Source organism: Chiroxiphia lanceolata, chromosome 1, assembly GCF_009829145.1.
Source record: "Chiroxiphia lanceolata isolate bChiLan1 chromosome 1, bChiLan1.pri, whole genome shotgun sequence".
In the NCBI taxonomy this organism is placed as follows: Eukaryota; Metazoa; Chordata; class Aves; order Passeriformes; family Pipridae; genus Chiroxiphia; species Chiroxiphia lanceolata.
Window position 1 is genome coordinate 148,287,867 of NC_045637.1, and position 19,285 is coordinate 148,307,151.

Below are 19,285 nucleotides of genomic sequence, written 5' to 3' on the forward strand. Positions count from 1 at the left end.
TTTGTTTGTTTGTTTGTTTAAAGTATCTTTTAAGGGAGAAGAAGGTAGAAACTAAGGGCTAAATTCTAAAGAAACAACACAGGTGAGAGGAGTGGTGGGGTGATGGAGTTGAAGCCACAGGTAGCCTGCAGCCCCATGAAGAAAAAGCATAGAAAGGGGGGATTTAGAAAACTGCAACAAATCAACGCTGAAGAATCAAGGAATCACAGAATAATAGAATGGCTTGGGTTGGAAGGGACCTTAAAGACCATCTAATCCCAATCCTCTGCCATGGACAGGGACACTTTCCATGAGACCACGTTGCTTAAAGACCCATCTAACCTGGCCCCTCAAACGCTTCCAGGGATGGGACATCCAGACATTCTCCGAGCTACACATCCCAATGCCTCACCACGCTCCCAGGAATAATTTATTCCTAGTATCTAATCTACCCTTTTTCAGTTTGAAGCCTTGTTTTATCACTCCATGTCTTTGGAGAAAGTCCTTCTCCATCTCACTTGCAGGCCCCCTTCAGACACGGAAAGGCTGCAATAAGGTCTCCCTGGAGCTTTCCCTTCTCCAATGCTCTGGTGAGTGGCCAACCATGGCTCTCAGCCAGACGCCACCTCATCTGTATTCTAGACAAAAACTTGAAATTTGGAATATGAAATTCATGTAGTCTGACTCTCTGGGGAAGATGACCACTTCTGCTTCCAGGCTTCGTCATCTTTTTCACAACACACAGCTCGGTGGATGCTGCAGCTGAAAGCCAGACCATTGCAAAGGGCTGTCACTGGAAACCATTTGTCACAATACATGTTGTTTTGCAGGATTCTTAATGGCTGAGTTTTAAAATGAAGACATTGAAAAGTTGCTTACCCATGAGGTATTTTGCTGAGGACATAATACGCTGTATATGAATGCTGATACACCTGCAAAATGAAATTAAGAAAAAGACAACAAAAGAAAAAATATATTAGTAATTGTCACCTGTGTTAATAGAGCTCTTTTTCTACAAAAATGATCTGGCATAAATGGCTGGGAAGATCTTATAAACACTTCAAAATCTACAGCAAAAAAAGAACAATACATTAATCCACTTAAAGCTGTTGTGTGTTCTTTTTATTTTGCTCTTTATACAGCGTTTGGCAAAATCGTATACACCCAGACGTTCGGTGTCGTTACCATGGCTACCAGGTCTTTGATTAAACTGGGGGCACATGGGCTCTGCAAAGGCTAAATATAGAACAGTCATTAATGAGGACACCTTGGTCAGCTGGAGACATTCTCCATCATTATAACTAGACACAACAGGGATATAACGCGTGGTTTTTGCTTTATTCCCACATAACTGAAACAGGGAGTGATGCTAGCTGATCTCAGAGAGGGCTGTCAGACCCCTGTCAGTCAGCAAATAAAACTGTATCGACTCAGGGCATAAAGCTGACCTCGTGTTTCTGTGACCTGCTAAATTGCATGTTCATATCAATCTGTGCTCTTTGGGCCTTGGGGAGGAGCTGGTCAGCTTGCACAGCAGCTCAGCACAGAGGGGAGAGTTTATTACTTATTTTCTAAGTAGTAAATAATAACAACAGAGTCAATGTCAGCGATTTAAGAGTTGCTGATTTTCCACTAGTGACAGAACAGTCTCTAACAGTGATCAGTGGTTGCCCAACGTGGGCAGTGCTGAGCAACACAGAAGTCAGGGCACTGGTGTGAAAGGTCTAAATATGAATCACTTTATACAATTTTATACAGGCAAGCACTTTTGCAATTCTGTCCTGTTACTGTATGCTACTAAATAAATAAATCAATCTCCTAACAGACAAAGGAGAAACTTCTTGAATACTTGCTTCACCAATCAAGTTTGTCTGATCAAAATAATTTTTCCTAGGTTCCTATGTTTTTACACAAGTATTTCTTTTTTTATGCCAAGAAACCATGAGATGAGATGTCCTGGATGATGCTGCCAGCCTCAGCAGGGGCCATCCCAAGCACTTCACCAGCATCACAAGTAAGCATGATTCACTACCCATCACTCTTGAGGGTAAGCCTGCACAGTGGTGTCTATAACAGGCTTACAAGTTTTGGGGCCTCAGTAAAGAGACAAATAAACACAAGGCACATCATTCTGCAGATATTAAAACAAACTTCTCTGTTGCAATCTGAGTCCAAACACTAAATCCTCACACTTCTGCATTAGCTCCCTGAAAAACAGGCATAGAGGCGAAAGCATTGGATTTTTATATAAGAAATGCAGAGACTGATGCCAGATTGACGTGATTCCCTTCTTCCCTGTGCAGTTCACTCCTTTTATTACAAGGACATCATGAGGTCATATCCCAAAATCCTATTTCCTTTTAGGCATTCAGGTCCATAAAGACTCCTCCCTCAAGGTGATTCTCTGGTGTGTTGATATCAGGGAAGGTCTAGGAATATAATAAAATAGGAATTCACTACAAGCTAGCATTTATTTTAATACAAGTGTCCTTTTTAGATCCACCATTTCAGCTGATGTCAAATAAATTACCATTTTCTCACCCTCATTCAATCATATCAAAGAGCTCTTGAATCTTATAATGCTGATACCTGAGACCTGGCTGATGCATGTGGCCTTAGTGTTTATTCCAGCTTTGATGAAGTTTTAAAACCAATACATTTCTTAAAGAAAAAGCACTGGTGGGCTAAATCTGTCTACAGATCTGAAAAACCTGGTAATACATTGCCACTAAACACTGAGCTACTTTTGTCTTCAGATATCCTGGCATTAGGATGTAGAAAATGATGTAGATATATAAATTTTGATCTGAGACCAGGACTGTTGTTCAAGGTTATAAGCCAGGCTTTGTTGTTGGATATCAGAGACATAAGCCAGCCCCAAAAATGAGTATGAACAGATACCTTAGGTAAAAACAGAAAAATGTAGCAGGCTGGAGGGAAAAGAAACATCCAGGGAAGTTTTGAGCAAGACATCTGGTACAGAGTCCTATAGCCATGCTGGAGAGTTCAGAGCTGTCTTAGAGCCATTAATGGAGACTGGTAAAATATTTTCTTTGCTGAAATAGTTTAGGATTGAAAAAGTTGTGGGACATTCGGAGAACTCCTTTATTTTGTGGATGTCATTTGGCCAGACTCTAAAATATCTCCCACCAGCTATGCTATAGCATAGTCTTCAGTTTTGCAGCTGGCAGAGCTCACTCACAGGAGCAATGCTTTCTCAAATAAATCCCTAAAATCAGTAGGTTTGCTCACAAGAACTCCTTGTATGAGCAAAGATTTCAGGATCAGACATTTATTATTATTACAGTTGTGAAGGACACAAGTGCATACAGCTCAAAAGTCCTTCTCAGCCTTACTATTTCAAACCTATTAGGAAAACACACTGCAAGCAACTCTCCTAAGCAGACAAGAATCCAAGAGAACCATAATTTATGTCCTTCTGAGAAACTAAATGGCTGCTTTCCTCTTAGATATGCAAACCAAACAAAGTTAATGCAAACCAAACAAAGTTAATTCAACCTTTTGAGAGGATGACTATGTCTGCTTAATATCACAACTAAAATTTCTGCTGGGGTCAAGATGAACTAGGCTATTCACTTACCAAACCCCACAACAGGGAAAAATGCAGGGAAGAGATGAGCATTCTTCTGAAATCCAAAGCCAAGCCTCAGAGACTGGACAGTGCTTAAAAATTAGTATTCATTTAATTTAACCTATCTGTTTCTGAGGCGTGGCCAACAAACATAACTGTATTAACTCTCTGTGTTGCTCTTCTCTATCAAAGGATGTGGTAAAAACCACTGCACTGATTTGATGCTCTTATCCCTCATTTTTGGCCGGATCCCAGAAGCATACAAGTCCTCTCAGTGCAGAGGCATATTTGAGGATAGCAGAGTTTTCGGCAACATTTTTGCTCTGTAGCTCAGTGTGCCAAGTCACCCCAACCAGCACAAGTTAGAACAGGTTTGAGATGGCTCTGGAGGGCTCCAGGTATTACCAAAATTGGGTCACAGAAGCTCCCATGCCAGCTGTCACCAACAAGTGCTGTAAAAGTCATTACACTGAAACCACAGTGCCAGAAACACTCCCTCTGGGCTTCTCATCCCAGGTCACAGCACAGATCTTGTTTGCTTTCAGTCTGCATCATTCTCTGCAACAGGTGCATGTTTACACTGAAAGCACGAAGGGTCTGAGAGACGGGTCTATCTGTTCCCACTGAAGTCTTGGAAAGGCAATTATCTCTCTAAATTTCAGAAGAATACAGAACTAATTGCATATGACAACACCTTTCTGTGAAGCCACTGACCAACAGAAGAACCCTGGACCTGACCAGATGACAGCACAAATGGAAACACTGCAGCACACAGAGCAGCACGAGAAGAGCATCTGCTTCTCCCATGCCACCAAATTCCAAAATAATAAGGAAATTTTGGCTCCAATAAGATACAGAAATAACATGGAAGAAGAAATTTCTGTACTCTATTACCACAGAGCCAAGTATGGTGTGAGTGGTAGAGTAATGTCTCCTTGAAAGCACATGCTTAAATGCTGTAAGGATACAGGTCCTAGTTCAGCAGTGCTTACTGAAATAGAAACTGTATGTTATTTAAGAATAGAATGGATCTGGAATTATTTATTCATTGTTACTATTCATACACTTTATGTCAGAATCTATAGCTCTTGTTCTTGCCCAAAAGCAATGCAGAAATATATGATGTAAGTCCAGAAAAAATGTGAAATGGGTTTTCAGCGTCTTTTGGTTGGCATGAAAGATAACACTACCTGCTGAGGATTTATCACCAGCAGTAACCAGCATTTATGGAAAGGCTTTCTTTTATGTTTGCATGACAAGGTGAGGAATCAATATGAAGAAGAGGTACCTTCTTTCAAGAGGTTTACAAGTAAAGAAAGGGGAGAAAAGCCCCTAGAGGAAGGCTCCCCAAATCAGCCCAATCCACTCATCTTTCAACAGCCTGTTCTATCAAAACAGCTAATTTACAGTCTTATCACTCAGCATATAAAACAGCTCATGGATCTGAAATTAAACCCAGGTGGACTGGCTGCTGTCATCTCGTGATTATTACTTACTTGATAAATACAGGAATAAAACATGCTTTGCATCCATTTTCTAAATGGCACCATAGAGCCATCTGGCCCTTCATGCAGGTTAGTGTTATTTACATTAAAGAATTACCCAGAAACTCACAAAAAAATCCCATAAAACTTAGAGCCCACAAGGGAACAACTACAGGGCAGGGTGGAAGTGTAAGCTGTGTTATAAAGCAGTCTGCAAGGCTTAATACAAAATTTCTAAAGTTTGGTGCCTTTCTTCTTTTTCAGGAATCACATATTTCATCCAAAAATTCATCCCAGCACCCCCAAATAAAAATGAACCCTCTAAATAGTCATCGGAAATAAAACTGTAAGACAGTTTGCTAAAATCTGAAAATAGCAAGAATATATTTCAATGTAATTAATCATAAAGCACTCAGGAGTTACCGAGGCAAAAAGTAACTTTTTATTCCATAACAATAAAGTATATCTCCAAATAACAGAGCCCCTCAGGATTCCTAGCAGACTCAAGTTGTCTTTGTAATCTATCTCCTTTTTTACTCCATAGTAAGACAGTAAAAATACAGCACAAGTGGCTGGTGAAACAGGAGCTGCCAGATCTGTTAAAAGGGTTTCCCACAAAGAGTCCCTAAAAAGACATTAGCTGGAAGTCGATTATACAGCCTATTTTCCTACTTGTGCTATGAGCAGACAAATCCCCAAATGCACATATGAATGTCAAACCAATTGAATAATCCCAAACATTTGACATAATTACCTACTCCACCTTTCAGAATGGTCCTGGCACCCTTAAGCAGTAACTCATGCTGTGATGCAGAATATGCAGGTAGAAGATACTTTGCCATTTGGCTTTTGATATCTGTGATATTTAACCAGTCTCTGAAGCTGACAAATTAAGAGGGAAAAGAGAATAAAAGAGAATGCAGGAAGGCTGATGCTATGCATTGGCAAAGAGATCACGATTTTTGGTACCCTGTTATCTAACAATAACAGGGTAATGGCATGAAAGGGTGGAGAAAACAAGCTCAGGAGGAAAATAACAAGCAAACATTAGCCAGAGGTTGTGTTTCCTTCTACTTACGTGGACATACTGTGCATGTAAAGGATACAGGAAAGGATGACCTAAGTCACTACCACACTGTCACAAGGATTTTTCTATTGGTCAGTCACCAACAAGCAATTATGGTGTAAACTTTACAGGGCAACTATGTCATTCATACAAATCTTCCAGCAGAGAAAAGGATAATTATCTGACTAAAAATACCTCACTGCCGTAATTAGTTACGGTATTCTCTGGAGAATTAAAGCACATCGCCGTATCTGTTTGTAGAATTTCTGTGTTGTTGAGGAAAGTCAATGTTAAAGACTAAATTTTCACTTAATGAGTCAACATCATTTGTCTTGATCAAAGTTTTTTATAATACCATCAGTTTGTTTGAACCTTTCCATTCTGTTGAGAAGAAATCCTTCTTTTGCCTTACGTGTTGAACTGGCCCTGCAAAGGGATGAAAAACTCATTCCTGTCACTGAACACCAACTTCTAGGTAATGTTTTCCTCAATTGCTGTACTTTCATTCTCCCGTGAATTTGTGATTTAGAGCACAAGGGATTACTTTGGCTGAGGCATAGTTAGGTAATGGTCTTTTCATTTTTTCTATCGGGGGAGACAGACTCGTCAGCAGCACTGTCCTCAGCCCAACTATTTTTGCAAAGTATTATCACCATTTTATTGCTAATAGGTGCTCCAGCTTGGAATTAGATTCTCTCAAAAACCTCATGATATCTATTCCTTTTGTGTCACTGTAATAAAAAAAAAAAACAAAACCACCAAAATCCATACTGGTATTCTGTACCCTACACTTAGTGAAGCTTGATTGCTTGCAAGAACTAAACAAATCAATAAAGCCATATAATTTGAGGTCTCTTACGCATTCTCACCTTCCAAATTCATTGTGAACTCACCTATTTTGCTTTCCTCTAAGACAGCATATTCTCTTTTGTCCCTACATTGAATTATCCCTCTATACTTTATCACTTCCTGGTAATGTACCTCTCATACAGTCTCATGCTGTGTGTCAACCTGTTTGTACAGCCCTCTAAGAAACACTGCCCATTTCTCTTCATCCTCTAATAAATTAGAAAACCATAATGAAATGCTATCAACGAGCATTTCCTGAGCATTGGTTCAGCTGGCAGCCAATAACCCACAGCTGTCATCAAACACCTGATTTGGGATGCTCTTACCCACTGTACCACATCCAGCTGATCAGCCTCATGTGTAATATGCCCACAATCACAGAAAGTGCACACTGAGAGTGCTGTGCCACTCCAGGACAGTCTGGGGAGCTCAGGAAAGGGCAGAAATGGGGAAAACAGGTTTGAGCGAGAAAGGTGATAAGAACAAGGGGTCTCTGGATCAATCAACATACAGAGCATTTGGCAGCTGGTTGCCTCTGCTATAATTGTCTCTGTATTCCAGAGGAACTAACTTAAGTTAATGTCTGGGAACAGGGAGGTAGATATATACCTGGGGAATACATGTATTAGAGTTGTCATGGGAAGAAACCATTTTTCTTGGAAAGAGGAGGGGAGGATCCTGACCCAGCAGGGCAACTCCGCCTGAGGGAAATGACAGAGCCAACACTAAGCTGTCAGTGTCTCAGAAAGGCATAATCGGTCCACACCTCATCTCAATCAAACCATTGTGAATAAGGAATTGCTCCACTCATACCCAGGAAAGCAAGGATTGAGTGTGCCCAGAACCAGGAAGAAATTTTAGGAATTATTTGGAAGAAGGACATGAAATGCTATATACAAGGGATGGAGTGGAAGAACACAAGGAGCAGTGGATCATCAGGAAGAGTGTTTGCATGGCTCTGTTTTTCAAATCTTTTAACAATTTAATCTCTAAGACTGAAAACTAAAACACTGCATTACGAGCCCAAAGGAGACTCTCTCTATAAGCTTGTCCTTGGTGTTTAGCGGACAACCAGAACAGCTCTCCAGTCATGCAGTGCTGTGAATGCCCTGCTACCCACACCAGAGAGGCTTCTTCAGAGTGGCAACAATCTCATATCAAGGTCACATCAGGAAGGGAGAGCACATTCATACCTTGGGGACCTGCATTTTAGATGCATTTGTAACTGAAGCTCAAGCCGATTGCGATGGGGTCACGCGCCGCAGGCAGCACGCACGGTTAATATGTAAATCTGTCCCACAAACATACAGAGGGTGTTCTGGGATTAGAAGCTGATTTTCCAGGCACCAAACCAAAGGTCTCTGAAACAGCAAAGCCAAGGAGCTGTTCCTTTGCAAATAATGTCATCTCAAGTTTGCACAACAACCATAAATAAAGTGTGATGGCAACACCCCCCACAGTAATAGATGGACTGCCGTGTTGTAAGATAATGCTGTTAATTCACCTTCCACAAACTGATTATCTATCTCGGTTGTTTTGTGATAATAATTCTTTATTAAAAGATTAGTTTCCAAATTGCACTTTTGAGAGCCTTATAATGCTGACAGTGCCGAAAGGGAATTTCAAGGCCGGCTTTAGGATTTATGACTTTGTGACGCAGAGGAGTAGAGTGGATGTTCTTTTTGTTACAAATGCAGCTCCAGAACCCACTTAGGCCACAGGTATTAACATACAGTTCGTGTGCCAGCTCTCACCCCTAGGAGAGCGTTAATCCAATCTGCCAACTGCTGCTGCACTCTAATACAGCTCTGCCCTGCCAAGCAATTACAAAAGCCTCCTTTTGCTCCCGAGCCACCTGTCCCTCACAGCGCTTCACTGGCACCAGCAAGCCCTTGCAGTCACTGGCTTAAAGGACAACTGTTCCATTTTTAACTGGTAAATAAAACGGCAGTTGCAAAGCACTCAGTAGGATTTTCGGACCAGCCTTTGTGTACTTGTTGATGCTCAGGTTATTGGGAAGTAGCTGCAATGAAGTTATTAAGAATTAAAAATTAAGGTTATGAATAATGAGCTCGTTCTGTTGTTGCTCTTGTTTCAAACTTTTATCAATATTAACATCACGTATATAAATTCCATGGTTCCCTTCCCTACCCTCTGTTCAGAAACTTGGAAATGAGAATTCATACATAGTTAATGTTGTGATTCTACCATATACCAAAAAATATATCCAAGAAAAATGAAAAGGATGAAAAAAACAACATTATTATGTAATAAGAGTACAAAAGTAGCTTAGGGTCAAATAAAAGTTTTAAAGTAGAGAGCATTTATCCTGAACCCAGGAAACATAGAACACTTTCAGATCCATACACAGAAGAATGTACAATCATGATCCTCTTGTAATATCTGGAGTCATAATAATAACTGTATTAGGTCAGACCCAAAGTCCATCCTGTTCACTATCCTGGCTCAGTAGCCCAAAGCCAATTTAGAAAGAAGACTAGAATTATATGATTTATAGTCATCCTTCCCCAAAATACTTTCTCAGGCTCTTGTACTTTGCAACTTGGAGTCCCTCTCTTTGCAGCTGTCTACCTTGAGGGATGTCCCTGCCATTGACCTCTCCAGTCATTCTTTACAAGCGTTTACCCTTTTTGCACCTACAATCTCATGCAGCAACTCCCTTTTCCAGACAGTGGTGCCAAAATCCTGTTTGGGTATGATTCCTCTGAGCAGCCTTTGGTGTCTATTTTAGCTTTAAATTTACACCCTGGATTACACTGTTTATAGAGGCAATCCAGGGTAGCTGATAGAAATGGCGAGTTTACAGGGTTCACATTCACTTGACTGACTCTCACCTTCGTTGCCTTTGGAGTTACAAGTCTGAAGGCTCAAGGACAGCATGAGAAATCAATGTTTAACACTGCTTTTAATGAAACTTTAGATAACGCCTTCTTTCAATGAAACATTTCTTCAGCTGAGCAGAATGACTATGGAAAGGTTCTAAAAGCCTTTTTTTTTTGTGAAGTTTACAATGCAAATTGTCCAGCTTTGTAGCAATTATGTAAGAACCAAGCCATGAAAATGGGTTGAATGCTTAGTATATCTAATTAATTTATTCACTTTTAAATAATTCACTTTAGCGCCAGAAATTAGCAACTGCGGAACCACAACATACGTTCTTTCTATTTAAAAAAATTATAAAAATTGCTTTTTCTACTATAGCAGCTGAGAATGTGAACTCTACAAAGTTAGCACTGTCATTGAAATCTTTCATGGTCTTAGGCTCAGGGCACTCTTAGAAGACTCAAAGAAAGGAATCCGAAACAAGAAAGATGAGACCATCAGAGAGTGCTAGAGAGCAACAGTTTAAAAGCACCGAAGTGGATGTGAAAGAAATAAAAGTGTTCAGATACATGTGAGGGACCTTGGCCCAAAATCCTCTCTGAATTCAGTGAAAGATTAATTTTCCAGTTCCATATGAGATCAGAAGACTCAGAGCTGTATATCAGTGTACGTATGGACCTAATTCACTGGAAGAGGCAATTCTGTTTTCTGACATAAGGCAAATAAACTGAAATCACAATGAAAACAGCAGGACACTTTGTGTGTTATCACTGTGATACTGTGGACAACTTCCAAGGGGTAAATGGGCTGCGGTGATGACGAGCATCTCTTCAGAAAGCCATCAACAGCATCACTGTGTGGGGACTCTTCTGCTCTTGCACATAAAAATATGAGGACTCATGCATTTAAAGACATGACAAAAGCCCTATGATTCGTTTCCCTTTTCAAGAAAGAGCTTCTTTTGAGCAGAGAATAAAAGAAAAAAGAATAGAAGGTTCCATTTTCAAATCTAGGTCATTAGCTGCCCAAGGAGAAGCCTTAATTACTGGTTTTAACATGGCACTGGTAAAAACAGAGTTCTGCAGGCAGTCAGAGAGATAAAAGGCACTTGTTCAGGGTAAACACAGAGCCACATACTCCTTGGATTTAGGCATGTAACTCGGCTAAAGAGGAGAACATATGCATCAGAAGATTTGCATTTCTGAGTACAGGAATTTCATTGGGGTGCTCTGCATAGCAAGAGCTGTTTTTCCAGAAGAGGGCACTAAATATATTTTTTTTACTATTTCAGTTATTAAAAAGTAAAAAAAAAAAAAGAGACTGGAAATCAGAAGAATTAGATCATAAACTCCTGCAGGCCACTTCCTATGTTTCCACATAGACACCAGAATTAAATTGTTTCTGATTTTGCTTTCTAAAGGCTTTTAAATCCCTGTTGTTTTCCCATTTTGCATCCTATTTTTAATATATTTCTTTCCTTAACATTTTAAAATAACGACCTACACTTATCACAATCCAGCACAAAAAACTGGGAAACAAAATTATGCTAAAAAGATGGAACTCACCTCTAATGTAATTCTGAAGCTTCTCTATGTTGCAAGGAATTGAATTCTTTGTAAAGTTCTATTTTTTTTTCATTAATTTTCATTCTACTATTTATTTCATTCCTCTTAAAGCAAAGAAAGTTCCCCCAGGTTTCACTAAGATAGATTCTCACATGAATGCAAGAAAGAAAACTGCAATTATTTTACCGCTAACTATCTGAATTATACTATCTAGAAAACTCTGTAAAAATACCTTACCTATGCTTTACTAAAAAACAAATTGCCGGTTATTTTTAAGGCATTTTGTGAATCTTATTAGCACATTAATCTCTACCAGTTTGTTCACGTTAGCTCATCTATACACTCAGAAAAGGAAGCAGAATGAGAAATAGAACCTTTTGTAAGCTAAGAAAAATTGGTTATTTTTGTATCATAATGTCTTGCCTTGAGTCTTTTTTATTTTCTCTTCTCTGTTTGATGAAAATCTCATTTACTAAAGAAAATATTTATGGAGGAAGACTGCTGATAGCTGATACTGATACATAATATACCTATGTACTCTTGCATGACAGGCTAATTATTTCTGAGTTTTGATGCTACTCTAGTCTTCCCTGAAACTGTGGATCTGCTTTTCAGTTTACTGATGTGTATCTGTGCCTGTGAATAAATGTAGGATACAGATTATTGGCCTTTGCTACACAAGCAAGGCTGTCCAACTTGGTTTGAAATAATTATTTTGCACTCAGTCACGTCTCTGCAATTTCTATGGAAGTCTCCCAGCTCAAAACAGGAGACTTCTAGTTTATTCCTAACTCTATTTATCTGCATTATTAGATGAACAGCAGGAGTTAATCCACTGTTTTTAATAGAAAGCAGTTAAAGCTCAGAGGTGGCACGGCAGCTGAAGTCAGCAGACTCAGGTTTTAATGCTCTGCATTTCATGCAGTTAATATTTTGTTGCAATAATAGCAGTAAATAACAGACTCTGGAATGGAGACTTGATACAAAATTGAGATTTGATGCAGTTTTACCTAAACCATTGTTATAGAGGGAGAAGGAAACTGGAATATGGGGACGGAGGACTGCAGGAAGACTGGCTGTGAAGAGCTTTGCTTCCCAGCTCAGGCAAACCCATCATATTGTGTTTTATGAATGTACTCAGATCATCATTTCAGAAGATCAACTGGAAGATCACCCAGTTCCAACCTCCCTGCTTTGGGCAGGGACACCTTCTACTAGACCAGGTTCCTTCAATGTTGAGATGATCCCACTCCAAGAATACCTGCTGAGGATGAGGTGAGCACCCTTTCTTTGCATTTAAGGGATGCAAACACATTTTCCATGAATAATAGACACAAGCAGCCTCCACCCAGACATTCCTCTTTGCTGACACTCATTGCCTTTTATGGAAAATAAAGAAAAAGTATGCAGATGTGGGATATGTCTTTTAAGTCCACTTTTTTTTTTTTTGCTGTTTCTACTGAGTTACAATGACAGACCCTTAATTTTAAATAACAATCCCTTGCCCCATGGCCCAAGGAACTTAACTATTAAAATTTCCCTGCAGTTAATTTGTTTCAGCTCTTAGTGTGCTCTAACTCCTTGTTTAAGCCACTTTTTTTCTGTAATTAAAACAAGCTGTGTGAAAGCAGAAGAACTGATATTAAGAGCAAAGAACCACTCAGGCTACATAAAGAAACACAGTTTCTGCTGGAGCTTTGTTGGGATTTCAAATGAATCACAAAGGTCCTCCAAACCAAATAAAATAAAGAATAGGTCTGACTTATTTTCTTTTCCTGTGTTAGTCCAAAATTGGTCCTGAAAGTTAGCAACATTGAAATTATTTTCTGTGGTTTCTCCTTCAAAAGAGATCTCTAGGATTAGACTTGTCCGTAATTATTGCTCCATTGGCCTGTACCTGTGTCAAAAATTTCTATTCTGAATAAACAACATGACGAAAACTGGACAGAGTCATGATTGTTGAGCAGTAAGAACAAATATTCCCACCACTTGATAACGTTTACTCAATTAAAGTGTGTGTCCACCCTCCTGTAGTAAGAATTTTGTAAGCATGTGCAGTAGACAAAATTTGGCATCAAAAGGGCTCTACTGTCAGAGGCATGGCTGAGGACACCTGAGAAGACAGTGTTTGCACAACGCTGTAATAGAGTTTTGAAAACCCATAAATCCCTCTAGAGTTGTGTGGCAAACTTCCCTCCCTCTCTGCGCCACTGCAGATATCAAACATTAATTAAGCTGAAACAGCTACTGATACCAACACACGACAGAGAAACTCAGCATGTTGGTATGTCTGACAGAGATACTGCTACTTCTGCCTGCACTGAGATTCACAGGTAGGAAAACCTCCCAGCTGCCGAGGTTTCATGTATTAGCAGCTTTGGTTTATTCAATACGAGGTGACAGTGAAAAGCTGATGTCCTGGGTTAGATACACTCCCCCAAGTCAGACAGAAAAGCAAATGGAAGTGTATTAATGTTTTTGAATCAACCTTCTCCAGTGCCTTTGAAAATTCTGTTTTGTCTATCTTGCTGAAAATTGCAGATTAGGGAATTTCTGCATGGTGGGTTTGAGATTAGAAAAGATAGGCTGTCTTTCACAAAGGGTATTTTAAATAGATCATATTCATAATTAAAAAATCCCACCACGATCTCCTTTTAAAATAAATTATTGCCTCTAAATGTTGTCAAACAATAGCTGCTGCTTAGGTTTCAAATCCAAAGTAAACTCTCACCCACAAAATTAACCTTCTCTATGTTCTTAGCACTTTCTTGTTAATACAACACTTCTGGACACACAAGCCTCTAGCTTTAGTTATGCAAATGTAGCTGGAGTGCTGCTGTCCTACTACAAAGAGGATAAAAAGAACTTTATTAAACAAGGTTATTTACACTACTGATCTTGGCTGTTAAAATAATATGACTCAAAACAGGATCTGCAAGAATAAGGAGAAAAAAATGTGGTCCCCATCTTCAGCCCTGGAACCCCAGAATCATCTCACCAAAAGCCCCCACAGGCATACTCATAAAAATGCTGCCATTTTCAGAAACTGTGAGCATTTAATTGAAATATTAAAGATTAGCTGAATGGTATTAGTAATATTTATTCTATGGAAAGCAACTGAAGATGTTGCTTTCATGAAAAGACCCCAAATTTAGCAAACTATCAGATTTAATGAGTGGTTGGTCTGTGTGGTTCCACTAATTCATTAAAAACTTGGCTTCTGCTCACTACAAAAGTACTGAATGACTCCTCTGGTGAGCTGAGAAAAGAGAAGATACTTTGCTTGAAGATACACACAGGCACAGATGTAATAACTGAAAAATATTTTAACTAATATAAACTGCACATTATTAAGACTGATTTATTTTCTTCTTTTTATTTAGGAAGTGATTTATCCTAATACATTATTTATCCTGATAACAATACCTATCTCTCACAAGTATACAAAGTTGCAGTGCTTTAGGCTTGAAAATGTTGGAAAAATAGTTTTAGCCACCAGCTAATAACAGTGAACACTGCCCTTTTATTGTGCAGCTTTCCAGTAGAGGAGTCCTTCTGGTTTATGAGCAACAAGGATTCAAAACTGCATTCATATTGAAAAAAAGATATGAAAAACCATAAACATAAACTTTTTCCTTCAAAACGCCCCACTCATAAACTACTGATTTACAGCAAATGCCAAAAATTAAGCAACAATCACTAAACCAGGTAGCATTATTTTATGGTTCTAATATTCTATCTGTGCTCACTTTATCATGGAATCATTATAATTTTCACTGTTTCTGAAAACAACACTGGGTGGGAATGAAAAAAGTAAATTTGTAATATATTTATTGCCACAGAAAGAAAACAGATTTATATAAACCTATTTCTAGCCGTGGTAAATCCATTTCAATTAAGTAATAAATATCATGGCTACAATATGAGTAGTATTACTGATGATAGTTATGACAATGTCTAATTTTCAGAGGCATACTTATCATAATAATGGTTATCACCTAGCTCAAAAGGAAGATGTGAGGATTCATTAATATTTATACCCATTAATGTTTTGGAAATAATAAGTGTTACATTATTTTAATTTTTACACAACTAATTAAAGCAGTATGATGCTGTAATTGAACCATAAGCACTAAACCTGTTCATTCCACAGGACAACCAGTGGAATAGGTTGTTATTGAAGGAATTGAAGGAAATTGAAGAAATAGTAAGAAATAGTGGCAAAAACAATAGTAATATATTGCTTTCTGTAAATAATGCTTTTTTACTTCATTCACACTCTAAATACAAAGCCTATGGTCTGGCCTTGGTCTTTTTGAAGTGTCTTTGGTCCCATCACTCCTGTTAGAGACGTGGCAAGAGTCAGGGAGAACAGAAATACTGAACTCACCATACGAACTACTCTAAAAAATAATAGTTGTGTCTGTTCTAATTACAACAAAGATTAATTCTTTGCAGCCTTCAGCATTATAAAAAAGCATTTCTTTAACTGCAAAATAGGTAACAGCATCTGTTGAAAAATGCTAGCTGTGAAAGTCTCCAAGCCCTAACTTTATTCAGATACCTTTGCAGTTTGGTTCACCCGAATCAGCCAGGATGCCTGTGTGCAATTGCTCTTAACTAGCACAAACACGGTAATGGACTGGCAAATTGGAGATGAAGAACAAATAGCTTTAAGAATAATCCTGGCCACTTCATTTCCTCTCTTGCATGATGACAACACTTATTCATAATAAAGGCAATTAAGTATTCCCTATTTAATGTCTCACTGTGTCACTCAAGAGAATCACTTTTCTTCTCACCTATTTCCTCTATTTCATTTATTTCATTACACAAACTCCACTCATAACTCTACCACAGAAAGCCACACAAGGGGTTTTCTTACTCGTCTTTACTCTTACTCTACCACAGTCCCTCACAGAAATGCTACTGGATTTAAGAGGTGTTTTGTCACTTGGCTATTTCAGAAATCCCTTTTGGAGATCATGGAGAACCACAGAGGTGATTCCAGCCCACAGACCTCCGTGTCTCCCTGGGAGGTATGTAGGGAGCATGGAGCTTGCCCAGCAATGCCATGTGCTGGGCAAGAGTGGCTTTGGCCTGACACCACCAGAGACAGCCTTGACCCTCTGCACCCTTTCTGCTGAGATGCCTCAGCCAACCCCCATTTGTCTGTGTGTTTTGGGGTGACTAAACCCTGTATCAGAGCCCCATGCACTTGTTTTGGTGAAGGATGATTTGAAATCAAAGCTTCTCTACAGATGTGTTTATTCCCCGATGCTTTCCCCAAACTTCACCCTGTTGTTTCAGCCTCAGGTTGCACCTTGCTTCAGTGTAAAGAAAGAAAAAACATACAACGGAAAAACTGCAGGAGTATTTGAAGGCAAAGAAGCCTGGTGCCTTCCCTGTGACCTTTCCAGAAAAAGAACAAATCTTCTGTGTTCAAGGTTAGAAAAGCTCCCTATTAGCACAAGGCTTACCCAGAATATTGCTGCCTGAAAGATTAAACTTCTGTAAATATAAGCACTGCAAAAAAGCATTTACAATGAAACCTGACAGCCTGACTAGCCACAGTGTACCCATGCCAGTCTCACAGCTGCCTGCCAAGCCTCCTGGGAGAAATATATTTTAAGGAACATGCTTTAATTCATTATCCTTTAAGATGATGAAGGGATACAGCAGGAAAACACATATTAGTTGCCTCAGTGGCTTTGCAAAATAGGTGTCTGCCAGTTCAGTGCTGTGTTATTCCAATGTGGGTGTCAGTGCTGTTACCCAGATCAACACTGAGCAGAGATGCTTCTGTGCAAACAAACAGAAGAACCATAGGAGGAACTATTATTGGCAGGAAATGACTTTGCAGCACTTTTCTTTAAAATATTCCACTTCAGTGGAGTGACACACTGTGCTTTTGCATTTTGATGTTTATTCCTAGCTACTATTAAAAATGGAGATTGAATCCATTCATGTCAGAATTCAGATAAATGATAATTCACATTATGCATATTAAGATATTATACACATATGTAAATACAGCACAACTTGTACTGTGTACAAAAATGATGAAAACATTTATATCCACAAACAATTAAAAGGCAGCACATCACACTTACAAATGGCAAAAAAAAAAAAAAGAAACACTTTCTAACACCTATAAAATAAGTACAAAAAAATTACAAGACATTCCCTTTTTGAAATTGTAGAATTAATCTTTAAAGACATGTCCTTTGCCAATACATCTCCTGAAATTTTCTTTTGACTTTGAAACAAGGACAACTGCCCACAGCTTTACTAATCAATTTCTTGTGTTGCAGAAAACAGCATAATTTGAATTTTGTCCAAGAATACAGTTTGAAATACAGAAAATGTGAAAAGCTAACTAGGATGCAATTATTTGTAGCTACAGTCTGCATACCAAGTGAGAAGAAAGCTGAAGAAGTAATTTAACAGTTATTGCTGCTTTAATACTCAAAGAGCCACCCATCACGGCTTAAGAATGCAATTATCAAGAATGAATCTAACTACCTTTTTATTAGTATGCTTCATCTTAAAAAAAAACAACAAAAAACCAAAAGAAGTCAAACCAACAAACTTTGTTCTCTCCATAAACATGGGTCTTAGAGGAAAAAAAGAGGGGGTTTTGTTTTGTTGTATTTTGCTTCAGAGGACTATATCAGGAACTCTTGCTATATATGAATACCTGAACAATTTGCAACGTTCTCTTACACTGTGTTCACATATGTCACACCCTGAAATCTTCCCAAAGGTCATTTTTCAGCTTTCCACCTTGGGTTTTTCTCTCTGGAAGAAGATGTGGTGTGAGGAAAGGGGCACATGGCTGTGTGCTGCTCTGTCTTCTCAGCCAGGCATCTCAAGGACCACAAACACATTTGCCTGTACCTCAAACTCACAGATCTGCAAGCACTGACTAGCAGAGAGGAGGATGCAGGGGAAACACATCCAGTCCATCCCTTTCCATTCCCATCCCCATCCCCCTCCTTCCACATTGCCTACATCAAGCACTCCTCTACAGGCTGGGCACAAAGTCACAAAAGCCCCCGTAACTTTGCTTCTTGCAGATTTTCTGAGTGGGCAGCCCTTTCAGTGGATAAAGGTTGAGAATAAAAAGTGAATTCATCATTACCCTTTTTTAGACATGATTTTTTTTGCAATCTTATATTTTTGTCATTATAGACCTTTTTCTGTCATTCTCAGAGGAACTGAGGAAGCCCTTTCTCCTCAGGGGCTCTTCCGACTTGCACAGCGCATCTGAGCAGCGTCGGCACAGGGCTGCCAAAGCCAAAGGCCAATTTCCACTAAAAGAACTGAATTTTACAAAACATCTCTGGTTCACAAAGCAAGAGGCTTTTAGGGAAAGGCTCTGCTTGCTCAGTGGCCCTTAGACTGTCTTCCCCATGTTTAGAATTAACTTAACACTTCGACATCCATCTCTGTCTAGAACTCTGATAAGCTTCAGGTAAGTGAAGTCACATCGGCTGTAATTTCCCAGGAAAAATCATTATGAATTATTCCTAACGTTTCTGATACAGTTTTACTTTAACATTTTCTAACACCAGGCATGGTTCCCCTGACTTTTATAGTACTGAGTCAGGAATAACTCCAAAGATGATAGCAGAGAATTCATATGAGCAACAGAGCCACAACATCTACTACCTAAAGGATTGACAAATTTCCTTTGGTTAGCAGATGAAGTTTTATTTATGTTATGGAAAAAGAATTACAGTTTCTAGTGAATTAGTTATTTTCATTTTGAGGAATTGGTGCAATTCTAGATTATGGAAATGAAATGTATAGGGCTTATAGTTCACCCAAGTAGTACAGCACAGCTATCATTCAAATATTTCAGGCCTTATACCAGCAGAATTGAAAAAGAACATAAATATTA

The 19,285-nt window shown here is 39.0% G+C and overlaps 1 protein-coding gene across 6 annotated transcripts in view; it reads right to left on the reverse strand.

Moving 5' to 3' along the window:
- DPP6 (dipeptidyl peptidase like 6) overlaps positions 1–19,285 on the reverse strand; it is a 550,202-nt gene that overhangs the window by 119,208 nt on the left and 411,709 nt on the right. For all 6 annotated transcript variants that reach the window (XM_032687013.1, XM_032687020.1, XM_032686996.1 and 3 more), the window contains exon 6: positions 859–911. In XM_032687013.1, coding sequence (XP_032542904.1) covers positions 859–911 — 53 coding nt within the window. The remainder of the gene's footprint in view (positions 1–858; positions 912–19,285) is intronic.